Consider the following 17,189-nt stretch of genomic DNA (forward strand, 5'->3'; position numbering starts at 1 on the left):
CAGCTGGGCGTTGGGCAGCCTCCGCCAACTACGTCACCTCCGCGTGCTGGTGATCCGAGGCATGTTGCAGCGGATCCCCGTGGAGCTGTGTGAGGTGACGGGCAGCTTGGTGCGGCTGGACGTCTACAACGAGGGCACCAGGCTGCTGGTGCTGACCGGCTTGAAGCGGATGGTCGACCTGACCGAGTTGCTGCTCCAGGACTGCCGGTTGGAGCGTCTGCCCTCCGCCCTGCTGGCTCTCACCAACCTGCGGACACTTGACCTGCAGCACAACAACCTGAGGACTCTGGAGGAACTGCTCAGCCTGGCTCACCTGCGACGTCTGTCTTGCCTCAGACTGGCCTGTAACCGTGTTCTGGCGTTGCCGGCCTGTATCGGTGTGCTGCGAGGCCTGGAGCTCCTGGATCTATCCAACAACCAGCTCCAGAGCCTCCCCCCGGCGCTCTTCACGCTCCGCCGCCTGCAAAGGCTCCTGCTGGCCGGGAACCTGCTGGAGGTGCTGCCTGCCGAGGTGAAGGAGCTGCAGCTGCTCACTGAGCTGGACCTCAGCGGGAACCGGGTGGAGAGCCTCCCCCCGCAGCTCTTCAGCAGCTGTTTGGAGCTGCACATCCTCAACGTGGCTCACAACTCTCTCGGCTCGTTACCCGCGGGCGTCGCGGCTTTAACTCGGCTCTGCAGGTTGGACCTGCGCAGCAACAGTCTGGAGGATCTGCCCGCGGAGTTGGGCGGCTGTACAGGGCTGCACGGAGGCGGTCTCCTGGTGGAGGACTGGCTGTTTCTTTCTTTGCCCCCCCAGGTCAGGGACGTCCTGAGCCGTTCTTGCCCCCGATCTGGTACGTACCCAGAGAGTCGTTCACGACCACAGTCTGACAGTTTCCCGTTCTTCTCTCCTACGCAGTGGAGTTTCTCTTCTGCTCTGGAATCACAGATCTAACGACTCGTTCTCACTCCCAACTCAAATACGAACGCCTGGGCAGCGTCTCTCAGCATCTCTCAGCGTCTCTCAGCGTCTCTCAGCGTCTCTCAGCGTCTCTCAGCGTCTCTCAGCATCTCTCAGCGTCTCTCAGCGTCTCTCAGCATCTCTCAGCGTCTCTCAGCGTCTCTCAGCGTCTCTCAGCGTCAGAGACGACCCTTCAGCACCTGTATGGAACACATTGGGCAAAGTTGCAGCTCCACGGCGCTGTAAGATGACGTAGTATTAAGATTTGAACTCAAGAAAGCAGAAATTATGAATTATTTTGACTTATAGTACGTACAGATGAGTTTACTCATGAGTGAATGAAACTGATTATTTTTATTATTATTTTTTTTTTTTTTACACTAACACCACCTTACTACCACTAGTTTTACACTACGTTTGGAATTCATGGTCAATAACCTCAATTTATATAGAATTATGCACAATACTTGAGTTAAAAAAGCAGAAATTATGAATTATTTTGACTATATATATAGTTAAGATCAGAGGAATGAAACTGATCAATTGTCTTTGCAAAGAGCGTTGGAAGGAATCCAATCAATTTTTTTGGTATTTTGGTAAAAAAGAAACTCAGATTTCAGATATAGACATTTTTTTTAAAGGGGTCAAATTTGACCCGAGGACAACAGGAGGGATGATGTTGATTTTGAGATTTTATTGTTGTTGGTGTTTCAATGTTGTGAAAATGTATAGATGTTGTAGTGTTGTCTTCGTGTTGTGGTTCCTGTTGTCAAAGTGGTGTTCTTGTGTTGTGGTTTGTGTTGTTGTTGTTGTTGCTGTTGTTGTTTTGGGCGTGTTTTTTATTACTGTGAAATTTGATTGTTGAGAGAGACAGAGATGTTATTCTCTGTTTCCGGTCCAGGGGCCACAGATGAAAATTAGCCAATAGATAACTCTGGTACTGCTGAGGAGCTGTTGCATCATCCCAGTCAGATAAATACATAAAACAAATTTCACAACAGTAGTCACAACAATAATTGAACGTCTAAGTAATATTTATAATCAGCATAAATAGGCTATCCGTATCATTATCATTCCCACAGAAGAGTGCGCATGCAGTCTCTAACTGTGACCACAGAACAATAAAAATGATTAGTGCTAAGCATTCTGAGAACTCCTTCTTTTGGGATTTGGGAAACCATTTTAGGTGACGACCTCTTGAAGCGAGAGAGAATTAAGAGAATGCCAAGAGTGTGCAAAGCAGTAATCAGAGCAAAGGGGGGGGGGGGGGGTACTTTGAAGAAACTAGAATATAAGACACGTTTTCAGTTATTTCACACTTTTTTGTTAAGTACATGATTCCACATGTGTATGAGAAGGTGGTTCCAAACTTTTGGCCTGTACTGTATATCACGATATCTCGATATATGACTTCCACAATCACGATATCATTCCACTGAATGACGATAAAGGATCATATTGAGTTAACACCTTGGATGCTATTTTTCCTTGTCACATGGTTGGACATGGACGTCGTTAGGCTTATTTTAAAATGTTCCCAAGCCCCCCCAAATAATAAGAAAAATGTTAGATTTTTTTAATTTATTTTTTTACAGTGCACTCCGTGGCACTCACTTCGTGGAATCCATCTTCCTCCACCATCCATCTGTTGGTGTCTGTTTTTCAACAACTGGTCAAAAGGATGTGTTTGAGGGACAGGCTGACGAGTGGCCACGTGCACGGTAACGCTACGTGGACGAGCGAGGTCTCTCTCTCCTCTCTCTTCAGTGAGAATCTACAATGTAAATAGTCATGAAAATAAAGGAAACGCATTGAATGAGAAGGTGGTACTGCATGTTGCTATATATTAGGATGTACTGCATGTTGCTATATATTAGGATGTACTGCATGTTGCTATATATTAGGATGTACTGCATGTTGCTATATATTAGGATGTACTGCATGTTGCTATATATTAGGATGTACTGCATGTTGCTATATATTAGGATGTACTGCATGTTGCTATATATTAGGATGTACTGCATGTTGCTATATATTAGGATGTACTGCATGTTGCTATATATTAGGATGTACTGCATGTTGCTATATATTAGGATGTACTGCATGTTGCTATATATTAGGATGTACTGCATGTTGCTATATATTAGGATGTACTGCATGTTGCTATATATTAGGATGTACTGCATGTTGCTATATATTAGGATGTACTGCATGTTCCTATACATTATGATGCATCATAATGGAAATCAGTCATTGCCCATGCAGTCCAAGAAGCCTACGGGTCCCAGATTTTATTAAAATATGAAATGTTTGTCCTTCAGAGCTTAAGACAAATCTCCAAATGGAATTTATTTAGACTTAACTGTTCCTAATTATTTTGTTTTGTTAGCGTAATCTTAATGTTAATCTTAATGTGCACTATTTTTTATTGTGCATGCTTAATAAAGGGGAGAAACGGCAGGTGAATAACTTAAAATTGTAACTTATAAATGATAAAAACTTATCAAGGGCATTTTCTGAATAAAGGTTTTTTCTTTTTTTTTAAACGACTTGTTTACCACTTTAAACTCAATCCTAAAAGACACTGCGAGCCAGTGCAGGTTAGCTAAACTTGTCGTAATATTGTATAATATAATATTTATTTGACTAAATGTCCCTTTTAGGCTTCCATACACAGCATATAGCTTGTATCCCGCTTTTTCATACTGCGTATGACTGCGGCACACATTTTGTCCAATCGCTAGCTACTTTTGCCGGTCGTCGTACAAATCCACCAATGAAAATGACAAGAGCGCTTCAGAGGAGGCGGGACTTCCGGTTAATCGTATAAACCAACTGCGGCCTCTCCTCCATGCGGTTTTGATCTTTAGTGAACGCGCAGCTAACACATACAAGGTAAAAAGTGTCCAATACCGATTCTTCTGTTGTAGCTAGTGTCTTTAAAACCTCGACTGGCGTAAATTGGTATATTTCTTCATAGTTAAAAAGTAGCCGGAATGAGTTAGCTTCCTTCATTGTTTGCTGTGGGGCGCTAACGTTACTGAGCTAACAGCTAGCGTGTTTTAGCATTAGTTCAGCTTCGCCAGAACGCTAATTCTTCTCATATTTTTTTTGATTTTGTACTAAGTGCGTAGTCTTGTTATAGTCCATGTAATCTGTTCTGTATAATTGCCTACATGTTTTATATGTAATGTACATGTATGGGTTAGTCTGATCCATTAGCAAAGTAGCTAGTTGTTGCCGTGTAGCATGTTAGCTTGCCACGATAGCAATGGTAATGCGACACAATAGCTAGCCAGCTAGCCAGCTAGCTAGCCAGTGTTGTGAACGGCTCAGAAACTAATCCCACCGGTTAAACTCCCGTGTTTACGTTTGTGGAGGAGCTTTTGTACATGGTATTGTGTCTATGTATAAAGGACAGTTTTTTATTTAACGTTACATACAGCGGGCGGCGTTACCGTTTGACCGGGTTTACGTGCGCGCTCCCGGTCTAGGCTAACGTTAGCTTAGCTTAGCTTAGCGTCACTCGCTCACTCAATGGCGTTTAGGTTTCCAGGGGTTTTACCGGAGCAGAATCTGGAGATTAGCTAATTACCTAAATTTAGTTTTCCATTGCATGGTATTCGTCTTGGCTCGTTTGTTGCATCCACTAAACATCAATCCTAAAAAATTTAAATCTCAAAAAACACGATAGGTTTTATAAACAATAGAGCGAAGTACGTTTGGGTTTTTTGTGAAAAGAAAATAACTTTTTTTCCTGAAAATGTCAGACATAAATGTAGATATCTTAGGACCAAATGAGCTGAACCTCTTGACTGTAAAGACAAGAAGCCCCTTAATAGTTATTTCCTTGAGCAGTTTAAGTCAATCTGAGAGTCCTTATTTATGTATTTTCTTATATTTTTTAATTAATATGCTCCTAGTTTGTTGTTTCTATGCTCGAGCTTAGGTAGAAGCTCTTTGTTTTGAAGTAGGTGTAAATGTGCCTTATTTGTTTTGTATATAACATAAATTGTATGTAAAATATGTACAAAATATCTGTTTTGGAAAGGAAATTAATGCTGTATGGGTGTGCAAAATATGAATGGGTTCACACAATTCTAGTGTTTCAGCGTTTAATAAGTACTACCACGTTACACAAAACCAAATTCTTACATGAAATCTTAAAATGAAAATGCATGGAGACCAGCAACCATGTTACATCAGAATCCGTTTTATTGTCTAAGTGCTTACATACACAAAGAATTTGACTTCTGTTGGTGTTAACTCTCTATACATTCAACAAATAGACATGTAGTAGTAAATGATGAGTAGACAAATAGTAGTATAGACACATTCTGTACAATAGAGACAACAATAGACAACACATAGGCACATGTCAACATAATATACAAATAAGACAACACTGTCAACAACAGCTGGTTTAACAGCCTGTAAAGCCTGAGTGGGAAGATGACAAATGAACAGATTATAAACCCAACTTTTTCCCGTTTTCCCTCTTTCAGACAGACACAATGGCAGAGAATGATGTTGATAGCGAGCTGCTCGACTACGAAGAAGATGAAGAGCCCCAAGGAGCGCCCGAGAGCGCGGTCCCCGCCGGCAAGAAGGAGGTCAAGGGTTCCTACGTGTCCATCCACAGCTCCGGCTTCAGAGACTTTCTGCTCAAACCGGAGCTGCTCCGGGCAATCATCGACTGCGGGTTTGAGCATCCGTCTGAAGGTGAGGCGCGGCCGGTCGTCTTCACCGGCACATTTACATATAGGGGCGAGTGGGGGGGGGGGTAGTACCAGGTAGACACCTGGAGGGCTCACGGCTGTTGGACCAGGCCAAGAGAGACACTGTTGTTCTTGTTTCCTTGGATTGTTTGGTTGTGTGTAGCCTGGCACGATTCAGGGAAAAATATAAATCACATTATTATTTTTAGCGTACAACTGATATCACAATTCTCTGCCACTGTTTTTTTTTTTTTTTCCTCATGAAGTTTAAGTTTATTGCACACATGAACCATCCATACAACCATCCATAAAAAATGTAGGGCACCTGTAGGACATTGCGCTTCACCACAAGCCTGTAAAAACCGAGGCCTCAGTGAAGAGAAGTAGCGTTTGTGATGCAGTCGGCTCGTAAAATTAAATGAAGTCATTAAATAAAATCACTATTTGAAAATTAAATCAAGATTGTGATTTTATAACAATGAATCAAACTGGCCTAGTTGTGTGTACTAAAATGAAGTGTAATGTTTATTGCACATATGAACCATGAAAAAATTATTTTTTTGCACCTACAGCACATTGAGCATCACCACAAACCTGTAAAAACAGAGGCCTCAGTGAAGAAAAGAGAGCATTACACATATTTAATACAGTCTGCTTAAAACTCACAGAAGAAAGTAGTAGCCTTTGTGATGCAGTCAGCTCCTAAAATTACATTAAGTCATTGGATAAATTGTTATTTGAAAATTAAATTGTGAACAGGGTGAATCAAGAGATCGGGATTTTGTAACAATTAATTATACAGGCCTAGTTGTGTGTGTACTTTTTTGTGTGTAATAAAATGGCTGCCACATCTGGGCCCTCTGTATAATAGCTTGAAATAACTAATGATGGTGTTGGTGTAAATATTTTTTTATTCTAGTCCAGCATGAGTGCATCCCACAAGCCATCCTGGGCATGGACATCCTGTGCCAAGCCAAGTCTGGTATGGGGAAGACGGCTGTGTTTGTGCTGGCCACGCTGCAGCAGATTGAACCTGTCGATGGACAGGTGAGTACGCACATTACACACGCTGGGTCCACGCTGTGTTTTGCCGTATTTTGCGGGGGTTTAGTGGCCCTCCCTTACGTAAATGTAAAAAAGAGAATGCAATTTTGTGCCTTTGTTACCATATCTGTGTCTAAAACAACGGAAAAGAGAGCTGATAGTGAAATAAATAACGTTTAGACAAACAATCTTGCTTGAGAAGTCCAGTGCTAGGGAAACATTGCCTTTTTATCAGATTATGTGGATACACTTATTAGAATTTATACTGTTTATTGATCCCCACTGGGGAAATTACAATTCACTCTTTTTGTTAGTAATACACACACACACACACACACACACATGTTCAAGACCTATTCATGCACAAATGGAGAGATGTCAGAGTGGGCTGCCAGTGCTTGACCAGCGCCCTGATTGGTTGGGGGGGTTAACTTGCTTAAGGGCACCTGGTCCATATGGGGACTTGAACAGCGACCCTCCGGTTCCCAACCCAACTCCCTACGGACTGAGCTACTGCCACTCCCTTTTACTTTTCTTTTTAAATTAAAATGGGAGCTTGCGGGATTGGCACGATCAGCATCCAGCATTTGTTTGAGATTTGTTTCCATCCCAAAATCTAGTCTCAACTTGAGATTTGATCTAATACACACAAGGCGACATTTGGACTTAACTGGCTTCCTGATGGAAAGTTTTGGCCCAAAACTTGACCTCATGTAAAAGGGAAAGCACCTAGATCTTATAAATGGTCGTTATGTACATGGCTGTTGCTTTATGTCAGAATAGCTGTTGATAACGCATACCTCCATTATTTATTTTTACATGGAGCTTTTCATTGGGGCTGCAACTAACGATTATTTTCATAGTCGATAATCTGATTATTTTCTCAATTAGTTGATTGGGTCTATAAAATGTCAGAAAATGGTGAAAGATGTGGATCAGTGTTTCCCAAAAAAGCTCCAGATGATGTCCTCAAATTCCTTGTTTTGTCCATAACTTAAAGATATTCAGTTTACTGTCAAAGAAACTAGAACATGTTCAAAATTAACAAGCTGGAATCAAATCATTTTTTTACTTTTGTCTTAATAAAATGACTAAAACAGACTAATCGACCATCAAAACAGCTGGCGAATATTTTAAAGGCGACAACTAATCAAGTAATCGTTGCAGCTCTACTTTTCAGATCTAAAGTTGTAGTCTGTTTGTAAATTTATTCTAGCATATATTTAAAAAAGTATATATGTGTATAATATATATTTGTGTGTGTGTGTGTGTGTATTGTACCCACTCATTAAGTTGTGGAGATGCACAGTGTCTGACTGTCTGTCTGCTCCTCAGGTGTCCGTGTTGGTCATGTGCCACACGCGAGAGCTGGCCTTCCAGATCAGCAAAGAGTACGAGCGTTTCTCAAAGTACATGTCCTCGGTGAAGGCGGCCGTGTTCTTCGGGGGCATGGTCATCAGGAAGGACGAGGAGGTCCTGAAGAAGAACTGTCCCCACATCGTGGTGGGGACGCCCGGCCGCATCCTCGCTCTCATCCGCAACAAGACGCTCAATCTGAAGAACGTCAAGCACTTTGTCCTGGATGAGTGTGACAAAATGTTGGAACAGCTAGGTGTGTGTGTTTGAATGGTCCTCTTCAGAGAGGTCTCTCTCTCTTCCGCTCTCTCTCTCTCTCTCTCTCTCCCCCCCCCCCCCCCCCCCCCATCTCTTCCTGCAAGTGGTTCTGGATCTGTGGTTGGAGTCACCTGCTGCCTCCATGTTCCTGCTCCTGACCCTCTGCTACAATTCTCCATGTCCCTGTCTGTCTGTCTTTCTTTCTTTGTCTCTCTCTCTCTCTCTCTCTCTTCCCTCCCCCCCCCCTCCTATCTCTTCCTGCAAGTGGTTCTGGATCTGTGGCCGGAGTCACCTGCTGCCTCCATGTTCCTGCTCCACACCCTCTGCTACAATTCTCTCTCTCTCTTCTCTCTCTCTCTCTCTTCCTTCTCTCTCTCTCTCTCTCTCTCTCTCCTCTCTCTCTCTCTCCCTCTCTCTCTTCTCTCTCTCTCCCTCTCTCTCTCTCTCTCGGGCACCTGTCTGCTCCCCTAACACTGTTTAATTATGTGTTCATTTGTATGTCTTCAACCTTTTTGTGTTTTCAGTAGTTTATTTTATTTTGAACATGTTTTAAAGATGAATAAGAACATTCCTTTGAGTACAGGCAAGAGAACCTGAACGAACAGAATCAACAAACCTATTTTTCAACGTTACTGAAACTGATTCAAGAGCCCGGACGATTTATCTGCCTTTTCTGTTCTTTTTTTTTTTTATATATAAAAGATTTATCTATCAGAATCATTTATTATGTCAAATGATTCTGATAAATAAATGATATTTAAAAAGTAAAATAAAAACGTATGGTCAACCATGTTATGGGTGTTGGTGCTGCATAGTTCAAGTTTTCATACATTTTATTTATCAGAACTTTCAATATATTTGGATGTTCCTCTGTTGTGACAATTAAAACAAATTATTTTAGTGAGAGCTCATAAATAACTACAATCTTTTATCGGTCGGGCTCTAATGCAAATTTCTATGTTCAAAAAGGAGCAGGAAGACGTTGAAAAACCTTTTTGTGGTCTAACCCTTCTTATTCTACTTTTAATACTTATTGATATTTTTTAATTCAACGTCTCTCTTGTGTACCAGACATGCGGCGTGACGTGCAGGAGATCTTCAAGATCACGCCCCATGAGAAGCAGGTCATGATGTTCAGCGCCACGCTGAGCAAAGAGATCCGACCGGTCTGCCGCAAGTTCATGCAGGACGTAAGTCATCGGGGAAGGGTGCATCGTAGCTGCTGCACGTTTTGATCGTAGCTGCTTTACACATTTTTCAAAGTACGTTTATTGGTCTCCATAGGGAGAAATTTGCTTTGGACATTGAGTAACTTACTTAGCTGCAAGAGTTACAGACACAACGACAAGCACAGGGTTAAAAACAACTAAAAGACAAATGTACAGTCAACATATGGGCGACTCGAGGGACCTGTGCAAATTGCAGATTTATGACTTTCTATACTAAATAAAATGAAAGTTAACTTCAAAACAAAAGCAATTTCATTCATCCTTTTCAACCGTCACAGATATACATAAAAAAATTCATAGTCATACGTTCATTGCTGCTCATTAATGAGCTTTACTGCGAGAGGGACAAATGAGTGCTTATACCTGTTATATTTACCCAAAGGAACCCTGTCCCTCTTTCCTGAGTTCAACAGCTCAAACTGTGAAAACAAAACATGAGTTATCAGACAGAATGGTCTTGGCCGGCCTGATTGTTGCCTGTTACCTTTAGATTTTACTGTCAAATTCCTAAACCGGCTGGTAATACCATACCAAAGAAAGATTAAAAAAAACAGGGACATAGACGCCATGACAAACAAATTGCAGCAAGAGCCCTCCTCCATGTCCCCAGCAGAGCAGCGCCATCTTTTTGTGGCTGTAACTAGAAGCGCGTGTCTGTAACCGTCTCTCTGTCGTCTCCTTACGTCCAGCCCATGGAAGTGTTTGTGGACGACGAGACCAAGCTGACGCTCCACGGCCTGCAGCAGTACTACTGCAAGCTGAAGGACAGCGAGAAGAACCGCAAGCTCTTTGACCTGCTCGACGTGTTGGAGTTCAACCAGGTAACGTGATGGGGTTTGTTATTCTATCCCTTTAGCATTTGAAATTTTTGATTTCATTTTACATTTGATTTAAAATCCCTCATTTGGTGTCTAAAGGAATTGCAGAGTACAAGTGCTTTAGGTCAGACATTTAACACGGGGTCTGTGACCCTGAGGTGTTCCTTAGCATTGGTGGGGGGGGGGAGAGACTACATATTGAATAAAGGTAGAGCTGCATGATATGAGGAAGATATGCATTGAATACTGCACTAACGATATTACGTATGATAAATGAGCACATCTCTGTTCTGCATTTCTGCTGCTTTTAGCCTATTGAATTGGACATAAAAGACACCGTTAAAGAGCGATGGGTTTCTTTCTTTTAACTAACACAAAACCTGAGTGTCTTTTGCAAAATGTCGCAGCCTTTTGCTATGTGTTGAGTCAGTTGATATCGCGATGGCAAGAAAAAAACATTGTAGCCCTAAATATAGAGCTGGGCATACGTTTTAGATTTTGTCTTTTCCTGGTTTTAAAGGCCACATTACAGTAAAGTGTCATTTTCTGAACTAATCAAACTGTTCTAGCTGTTTCTATTTGCAACTTCACCCCTTAGACCAAAGTTAGCTAACTAATGTGGTAGCTAGATACTGCGCATATGCAACTTCTAAAGATATTATAGGAGTGAGATGTCTCACTCTGGAGCTAAAACAGAGACCCAAACACACAGGGGGGAAAACAGGATCTGCAGCAATGTGCAGAACAACAAACATATGGTGTTTTTAGAAAATGAAACCATGTAAACCTATTCTCATACAACCTCAAAATACAATTATGAACCTGAAAATGAGCAGCATATGGGCTCTTTAAGTTGCCCCTGCAGCTGTGTTCCAATGCCTTTGCTTTGCCTCTAGGTGGTGATCTTTGTCAAGTCCGTGCAGCGCTGCATCGCTCTGGCCCAGCTTCTGGTGGAACAAAACTTCCCTGCCATCGCCATCCACAGGGGAATGGCTCAGGAGGAGAGGTGAGGCTTAACACACACACACACACCATCCTCCTTACATAGCTCCTCTCATAAACATATGCTCCATTGAGCTCTGCATGCTAACTATGTTTATGGAGCATGAGGCCTCATCAGTTAACTCAACACATCACTGCCTTCAAAGAGGGGAATCGAGTTCACTACAGCAGCTGTGTTGATAAGTCTCCCTCCGGCCTCTTCTTCATCCACAGGCTGTCTCGCTATCAGCAGTTTAAGGACTTCCAGAGGCGGATCCTGGTGGCCACTAACCTCTTTGGCCGAGGAATGGACATTGAGCGCGTCAATATCGTCTTCAACTACGACATGCCAGAAGATTCTGACACCTATTTGCACAGGGTGAGAAAGGCCTGCAGTTATACATAGTATAGTGTGTGTGTGTGTGTGTGGTGTGTGTGTGTGTGTGTGTGGTGTGTGTGTGTGTGTGTGTGTGTGTGTGTGTGTGTGTGTGTGTGTGTGTGTGTGTGTGTGTGTGTGTGTGTGTGTGTGTGTGTGTGTGTGTGTGTGTGTGTGTGTGTGTGTGTGTGTGTGTTGTGCGCATATACATACATACACACACACACACACACACAAATATATATTAATATATTATATATATATATATATACACACACACACACTGTGTGTGTGTATATATATATACACACACACACGTGTGTGTAGAGAGAGAGATAGTCTAGCTAGCCAGCCCATATGGTAGACATATAGAGTGTGTGTTATGTCGCATCTCTTTCTTCTGGGAAGTTGGTGCTCGGACCTCTGCATGCTTCTTAGCTGCTCGTTGTGTGAAGTGTGTCACTCACTCGGGACGGGGGGGGCTCTTTGCACCCGTCAGGTCGCCCGTGCTGGCAGGTTTGGAACCAAAGGCCTGGCCATCACCTTCGTGTCGGACGAGACGGACGCCAAGACGCTGAACGACGTTCAGGACCGGTTTGAAGTGAACGTGGCGGAGCTGCCGGACGAGATCGACATCTCCTCTTACAGTAAGCCTCTCCTCACCAAACGCCTTCAGCTGCATGATGTCATCGGGGATGTTAGGCCTGTTGGGGGGGGGGGGGGAGTGTAATCTGTGGACTCATGGGTTCGGAGCTCTTAAATATCAAAACACTTACAGGGTGTAACGATGCGCTGAAGTTACGGTTTGGTTCATATCCCTCTCTAGGAGTCGTGGTTCGGTCTAGGAGTCGCGGTTTGGTTCACGCCCCGCTCTAGGAGTTGTACCCCGCTCTAGGAGTCGCGGTTCGGTTCATACCCCGCTCTAGGAGTCGCGGTTCGGTTCATACCCCGCTCTAGGAGTCGCGGTTCGGTTCATACCCCGCTCTAGGAGTCGTGGTTCGGTTAATACCCCGCTCTAGGAGTCGCGGTTCGGTTAATACCCCGCTCTAGGAGTCGCGGTTCGGTTAATACCCCGCTCTAGGAGTCGCGGTTCGGTTCATACCCCGCTCTAGGAGTCGCGGTTAGGTTAATACCCCGCTCTAGGAGTCGCGGTTAGGTTAATACCCCGCTCTAGGAGTCGCGGTTAGGTTCACGCCCCGCTCTAGGAGTCGCGGTTAGGTTCACGCCCCGCTCTAGGAGTCGCGGTTAGGTTAATACCCCGCTCTAGGAGTCGCGGTTAGGTTAATACCCCGCTCTAGGAGTCGCGGTTTGGTTAATACCCCGCTCTAGGAGTCGCGGTTCGGTTCATACCCCGCTCTAGGAGTTGCGGTTAGGTTAATACTCCGCTCTAGGAGTCGTGGTTCGGTTCACGCCCCGCTCTAAGAGTCACAGTTGAAGGAAATTTAAAAACGAACAAAAACAGATATATTTGAACAACAGATTGTGTCTAGACGAAGTCTTTGTGTTGGGGGACCGGGGTTACATTTCACCAACCGGCAACTCTGGTAAACGATTACATTTTTTGCACCTCTGACATCCAAATGTTCGCTGTCTGGTGTCTGTCATTGAACGAAATTGCGCTTATGTGCTTTCCAAAATTGGTAAACCTCCATCTTGATATACTGACTACGATCGGTATGGGGGGGGGGGTCAGGTCAGATTCAGGGGGGGTTGGGTTAACCCTCGTGTTGTCTTCCCGCCGACCTGAAAATAGTCATTTTTCTGAGTCAAAATTTAAAATGAAACCCCTTTTTATCAAGGTCATGAACGTCTTTTTTTTAACCCTTTGTGTCTTTCCTCCAATGATTTTGTCACCTTTTTCCAATGTTTGTCAACTTTTTCTGAGCATTTTGAAATTTCCGTGGGTTTCCCCCAAAATTTTCAAAGCTTTTTATTTTTTTTCCCACATTTTGTCGCTTTAATTTTTAAAAGATTTCCAAAAGATGATTTTTTTTTTAAATTATTTTTTCTCCTTTTTAGTCATCTTTAGCCTGGGTTTGTAAACTTATGAGCACCACCGTATAACCCGCCGCTGTAATGAATTTTTACGAGAGACAGCAGTTGGCGCTGCCGTGTAACCGCGGCAACTCATCAAATGAAACCGGCCTTTGCACGTACAACCTGTTGTTGTTGTTGACAAGTCGGCATGCTCAGCTGTTCATGGCGCTGGTCTTTAACCCGCGTCTCTGCTCCTCTGTCCCTGTTTTTGTTGTTTTACAGTCGAGCAGTCCAGATGAGTCCTCCAGCAAAGAAGAAGCCTCCTCTTCATGGATCTTGTGTCTTGTATTTGGAAGTAGACGTATTTCACTGCTGATTTAAAAGCTCTGCTCGTTCCCTACGTTCACCCAACGTTTATTTTTGTTTTTATTTTTTTATTCTTTGGGTCCGTTGTTTGTGGACAGGTGGATATGATCGGTTTTAATTTTGTCTTACTGTTTGTTTTTTCTTTGCTCTCAATGAAATTAAAACTTTTTATAAAATGCCATTTTTACTGTCGTGGTCTCTTGTGAGGCTCCCCCCCCCCCCCCCCCCTGTTTTCATCCATTTAAACCAAGCAGAGCTTCAGGGAAACGTTTAGAAAAGTAGTTCTGAGGAACATGTAAAAGTGAATTTTAGCCCTTTTTTTTTTTTTTTTTTTTTTTTTTTTTTTAATGTTCAAACTAGTTTGTCTAGGAAGTATGTTTATTGTTTCCTGCCCCCCCCCCCGCCCCCCAATTCAACATTGGTCTTTAAAAAGTCATGTAAGTGACAGTTGAGTAGCTTTTGGCTCACATGGCAGCTCTTTTCTTTGATTTTCAAAATGAATGCCTCAAATAAATGAAGTCACCAAGTGGAGTCCTAGTGGTGAATTGTGATTAGAAGAATGTCATTGGTTCGGAGCCCTTTAAGGGACATGGGGGGGTTTATTTTTTTCTTGTGTGCACAACTTTGTTTAACTACTTACTTTTGCATTCTTAGTATCTCACAAAAACAATTTAGGTTCCAGTTCGAATTACACTCATTTTCCTAAATAAGCAACCACATGGTACTAGTACCAGATAGTGTGAAGATGCAACTGTTTACTAATCTAATGCTGGGAATCTGAAATATTAACCTTAGCCTCATAATGTTAGCAGTACCTCATTAGCATAATTTTGCTAGCCTTACAGTGGTTTCTTGTGCGCACCACAACAAACGGACCCCCATGTCCCTGGGGTGGTCGACGTAAATTAGCATACTGCAAAATGGAATTAACCGGTGCTTGTGTATCTGTATTTTACACAATACCGTCACACAATGCTCTAACTTGTACTTTACTTTGTGGTCAGTGCCAGGTTAGCATAGGTGTTAGCATCTTAAGTGTGAGCATTCAACGGTAGCATGCTGATATTAGCATTTATCTTAAAACACATCTGGTCGCACATCTGACTTTAAATTGAGGAATCTGTGTTTGTCTTTAAAAATATCTCTAGAGCCAATCATCCCGATGCGAGTACCGCAGTTTAACCCTTGTGTTGTCTTCCCGTCAACAATGGTCACTTTTTTTCAACGTTATCAGGTTTTTTTTCCGACATTTGTGTCACTTTTTCAATGTTGTGGGTGCTTTTTTTAAATGTTTTTTGGGGGGGTTTTTCCAAGTTTTTTTTTGATATTTTTAATATTGATTTTCAGCGTTTTTGACAAAAAAGAAAATTAACTGAAAATTGGTCAATTTGACCCAAGGACAACATGAGGGTTAAGGAATGATCCATATGTTTTGTGTGTGTGTATCTGCGACATAACCAGTAGCATTTCGTTTGGGTAAATGTAATAACTTGTTTTCCTCTGAAGTCGGTAAACGGTTCAGTTGCATATTAAGTGCGTCGGGGTCCTTCTGGAAGTTATTTCGGGCTCCGATGAATCTGGAGAAAGCTAAACGCAGCGATACGGGAGGCCAGCTGATGGGGAAAATCATGTTAAAGTGGGAGTGAAAATGTCTATTTTAAAAATGCAAAATGTTAAACTTACAACTCTAAAATCCAATATGTTAGGCAAACAAAAGTAGTTGCAAACATGATTTTACGTTTTTATTTTTTTATATATATTTAACCTCAGAAAGCATGACTATTTTTTTTTTTTTTACACATGGTTTTAATTTACAGTTGTAGACATACAATCACGCTTTTAAATTGGCACTTAATGCTCGTAAAGGATCTGAACCGTGCGTTGTTCAGCGCTAAACTACACATTTACTACGTCAGCATAACTCGGGCAAAGGGATCGGCCCGTATACAGCAGATAGAACTACGAAGGTCACGATGCATCTGTACATAGCTGCTCTAAAGTGTCCTTTAACAAAACTAGACACACAGTACCAACACCCCAGCATCTACAATAGCAATGGTGTACAATTATACAAAACATCACATGTAGTTTAGAGTTTAAAACCCCCTAAAGAGGTTGTCAGGCTTCGAGGCAACTTACAAAAAACATTTCTTTAAAAGCCAAGAGATGTAAAACTATTTTCCAGTTTCACAAAAAAAACTAAAAACATGTCTAAGCCACTATCTTATGGCACAAGAAGGGAGAAAAAAAAACATCTTTGAAATAATAAAATGGTTCTTTAAAAATGTCCTTTTTTACATGAGATAACGGGTCTTGAATCCAGGCTAAGGAGCGTGAACTTGAACCCAAGTTTCGAGGGATTTTGGCCACAAAAAAGAAAACGATACAGATCCTCTCTCTGAAATGTCCTCAGGATTTGGTTTTTATTGGCCCCTGGGCCCCAAACACCCCCCACCCCCCTCCCCCCGTCCTCTGAAGGGCCGTGACAGTGATGCCATCTGACGACGGCATTTCTCCCAAAAAACAAACCCTTAAACATGAGCGAGTTATTGTTCTGTTTTCAGCGAGCTGCTGGGTTACAGGCCAGACTGTTCAGAGAGAGAGAGAGGTCATAAACCGCCGCAACTCCCAAAATCGCATGTTTACCTCGGTACACGCCGTTTAAAAACTTTATTTTTAAAGCAAAAACAACCCAGAGTGGCGGATTTTTCTCTCGCTGCCATTTCAGAGTCAGGATTGTAATTTGCACAGAATCAGGAGGTCCACGTCCTGGCGCCAGAATCCCAGGCTTGTTCTCCTGGTGCTTGCTGCTAAATGTCTGTCTCTCGCCGAGACAAGGGGACGAGTCCAGCTGGATAAACACCACCCCACCCCCACCTCACCCAACCTCCCACCCCCCCACCATACTACTGCATACAAAGCCTTGCCCCATCAGGTTGGACTCTTGTCTCTTCTCCTGTAGCCTTCATCATCCATCATTAGAATTGGCTCCCCCCCCCCCCCCCAAGGTCAAGCCCCGGATCTGTGGGGGGAGTCCTCTCCCTCTCATGGCTGACAGCTGTCCCCCCCCCCCCCCCCCCCCCTTCAGTTCAGCCCCGCCGAGGCTCCCAAACCATAACAGCGCCG

General features: G+C 43.0%; 2 protein-coding genes across 2 annotated transcripts in view; both read left to right on the forward strand.

Annotated features, from left to right (window-relative positions):
- Nucleotides 1-3,335, forward strand: part of si:ch211-106h11.1 (volume-regulated anion channel subunit LRRC8D) — a 16,707-nt gene extending 13,372 nt beyond the window's left edge. The window contains exon 6 of the mRNA XM_032537314.1: nt 1-3,335. This exon is cut by the window's left edge and continues 189 nt beyond it. Within this exon, the coding sequence (XP_032393205.1) occupies nt 1-934 (934 nt within the window). The 3' untranslated portion in view covers nt 935-3,335.
- A 312-nt stretch (nt 3,336-3,647) lies between these two features.
- ddx39ab (DEAD (Asp-Glu-Ala-Asp) box polypeptide 39Ab) lies at nt 3,648-14,128 on the forward strand. The gene is made up of 10 exons (XM_032537318.1): nt 3,648-3,835; nt 5,446-5,662; nt 6,578-6,705; nt 8,038-8,314; nt 9,388-9,506; nt 10,235-10,366; nt 11,260-11,369; nt 11,579-11,723; nt 12,220-12,367; nt 13,980-14,128. Exons 2-10 carry the CDS (start codon nt 5,455-5,457, stop codon nt 13,994-13,996), a joined length of 1,284 nt encoding a protein of 427 aa, XP_032393209.1. The 5' UTR covers nt 3,648-3,835; nt 5,446-5,454; the 3' UTR covers nt 13,997-14,128.
- Nucleotides 14,129-17,189: the final 3,061 nt, after the last annotated feature.

Source organism: Etheostoma spectabile, chromosome 15 (genome assembly GCF_008692095.1).
Source record: "Etheostoma spectabile isolate EspeVRDwgs_2016 chromosome 15, UIUC_Espe_1.0, whole genome shotgun sequence".
Classification (NCBI taxonomy): domain Eukaryota; kingdom Metazoa; phylum Chordata; class Actinopteri; order Perciformes; family Percidae; genus Etheostoma; species Etheostoma spectabile.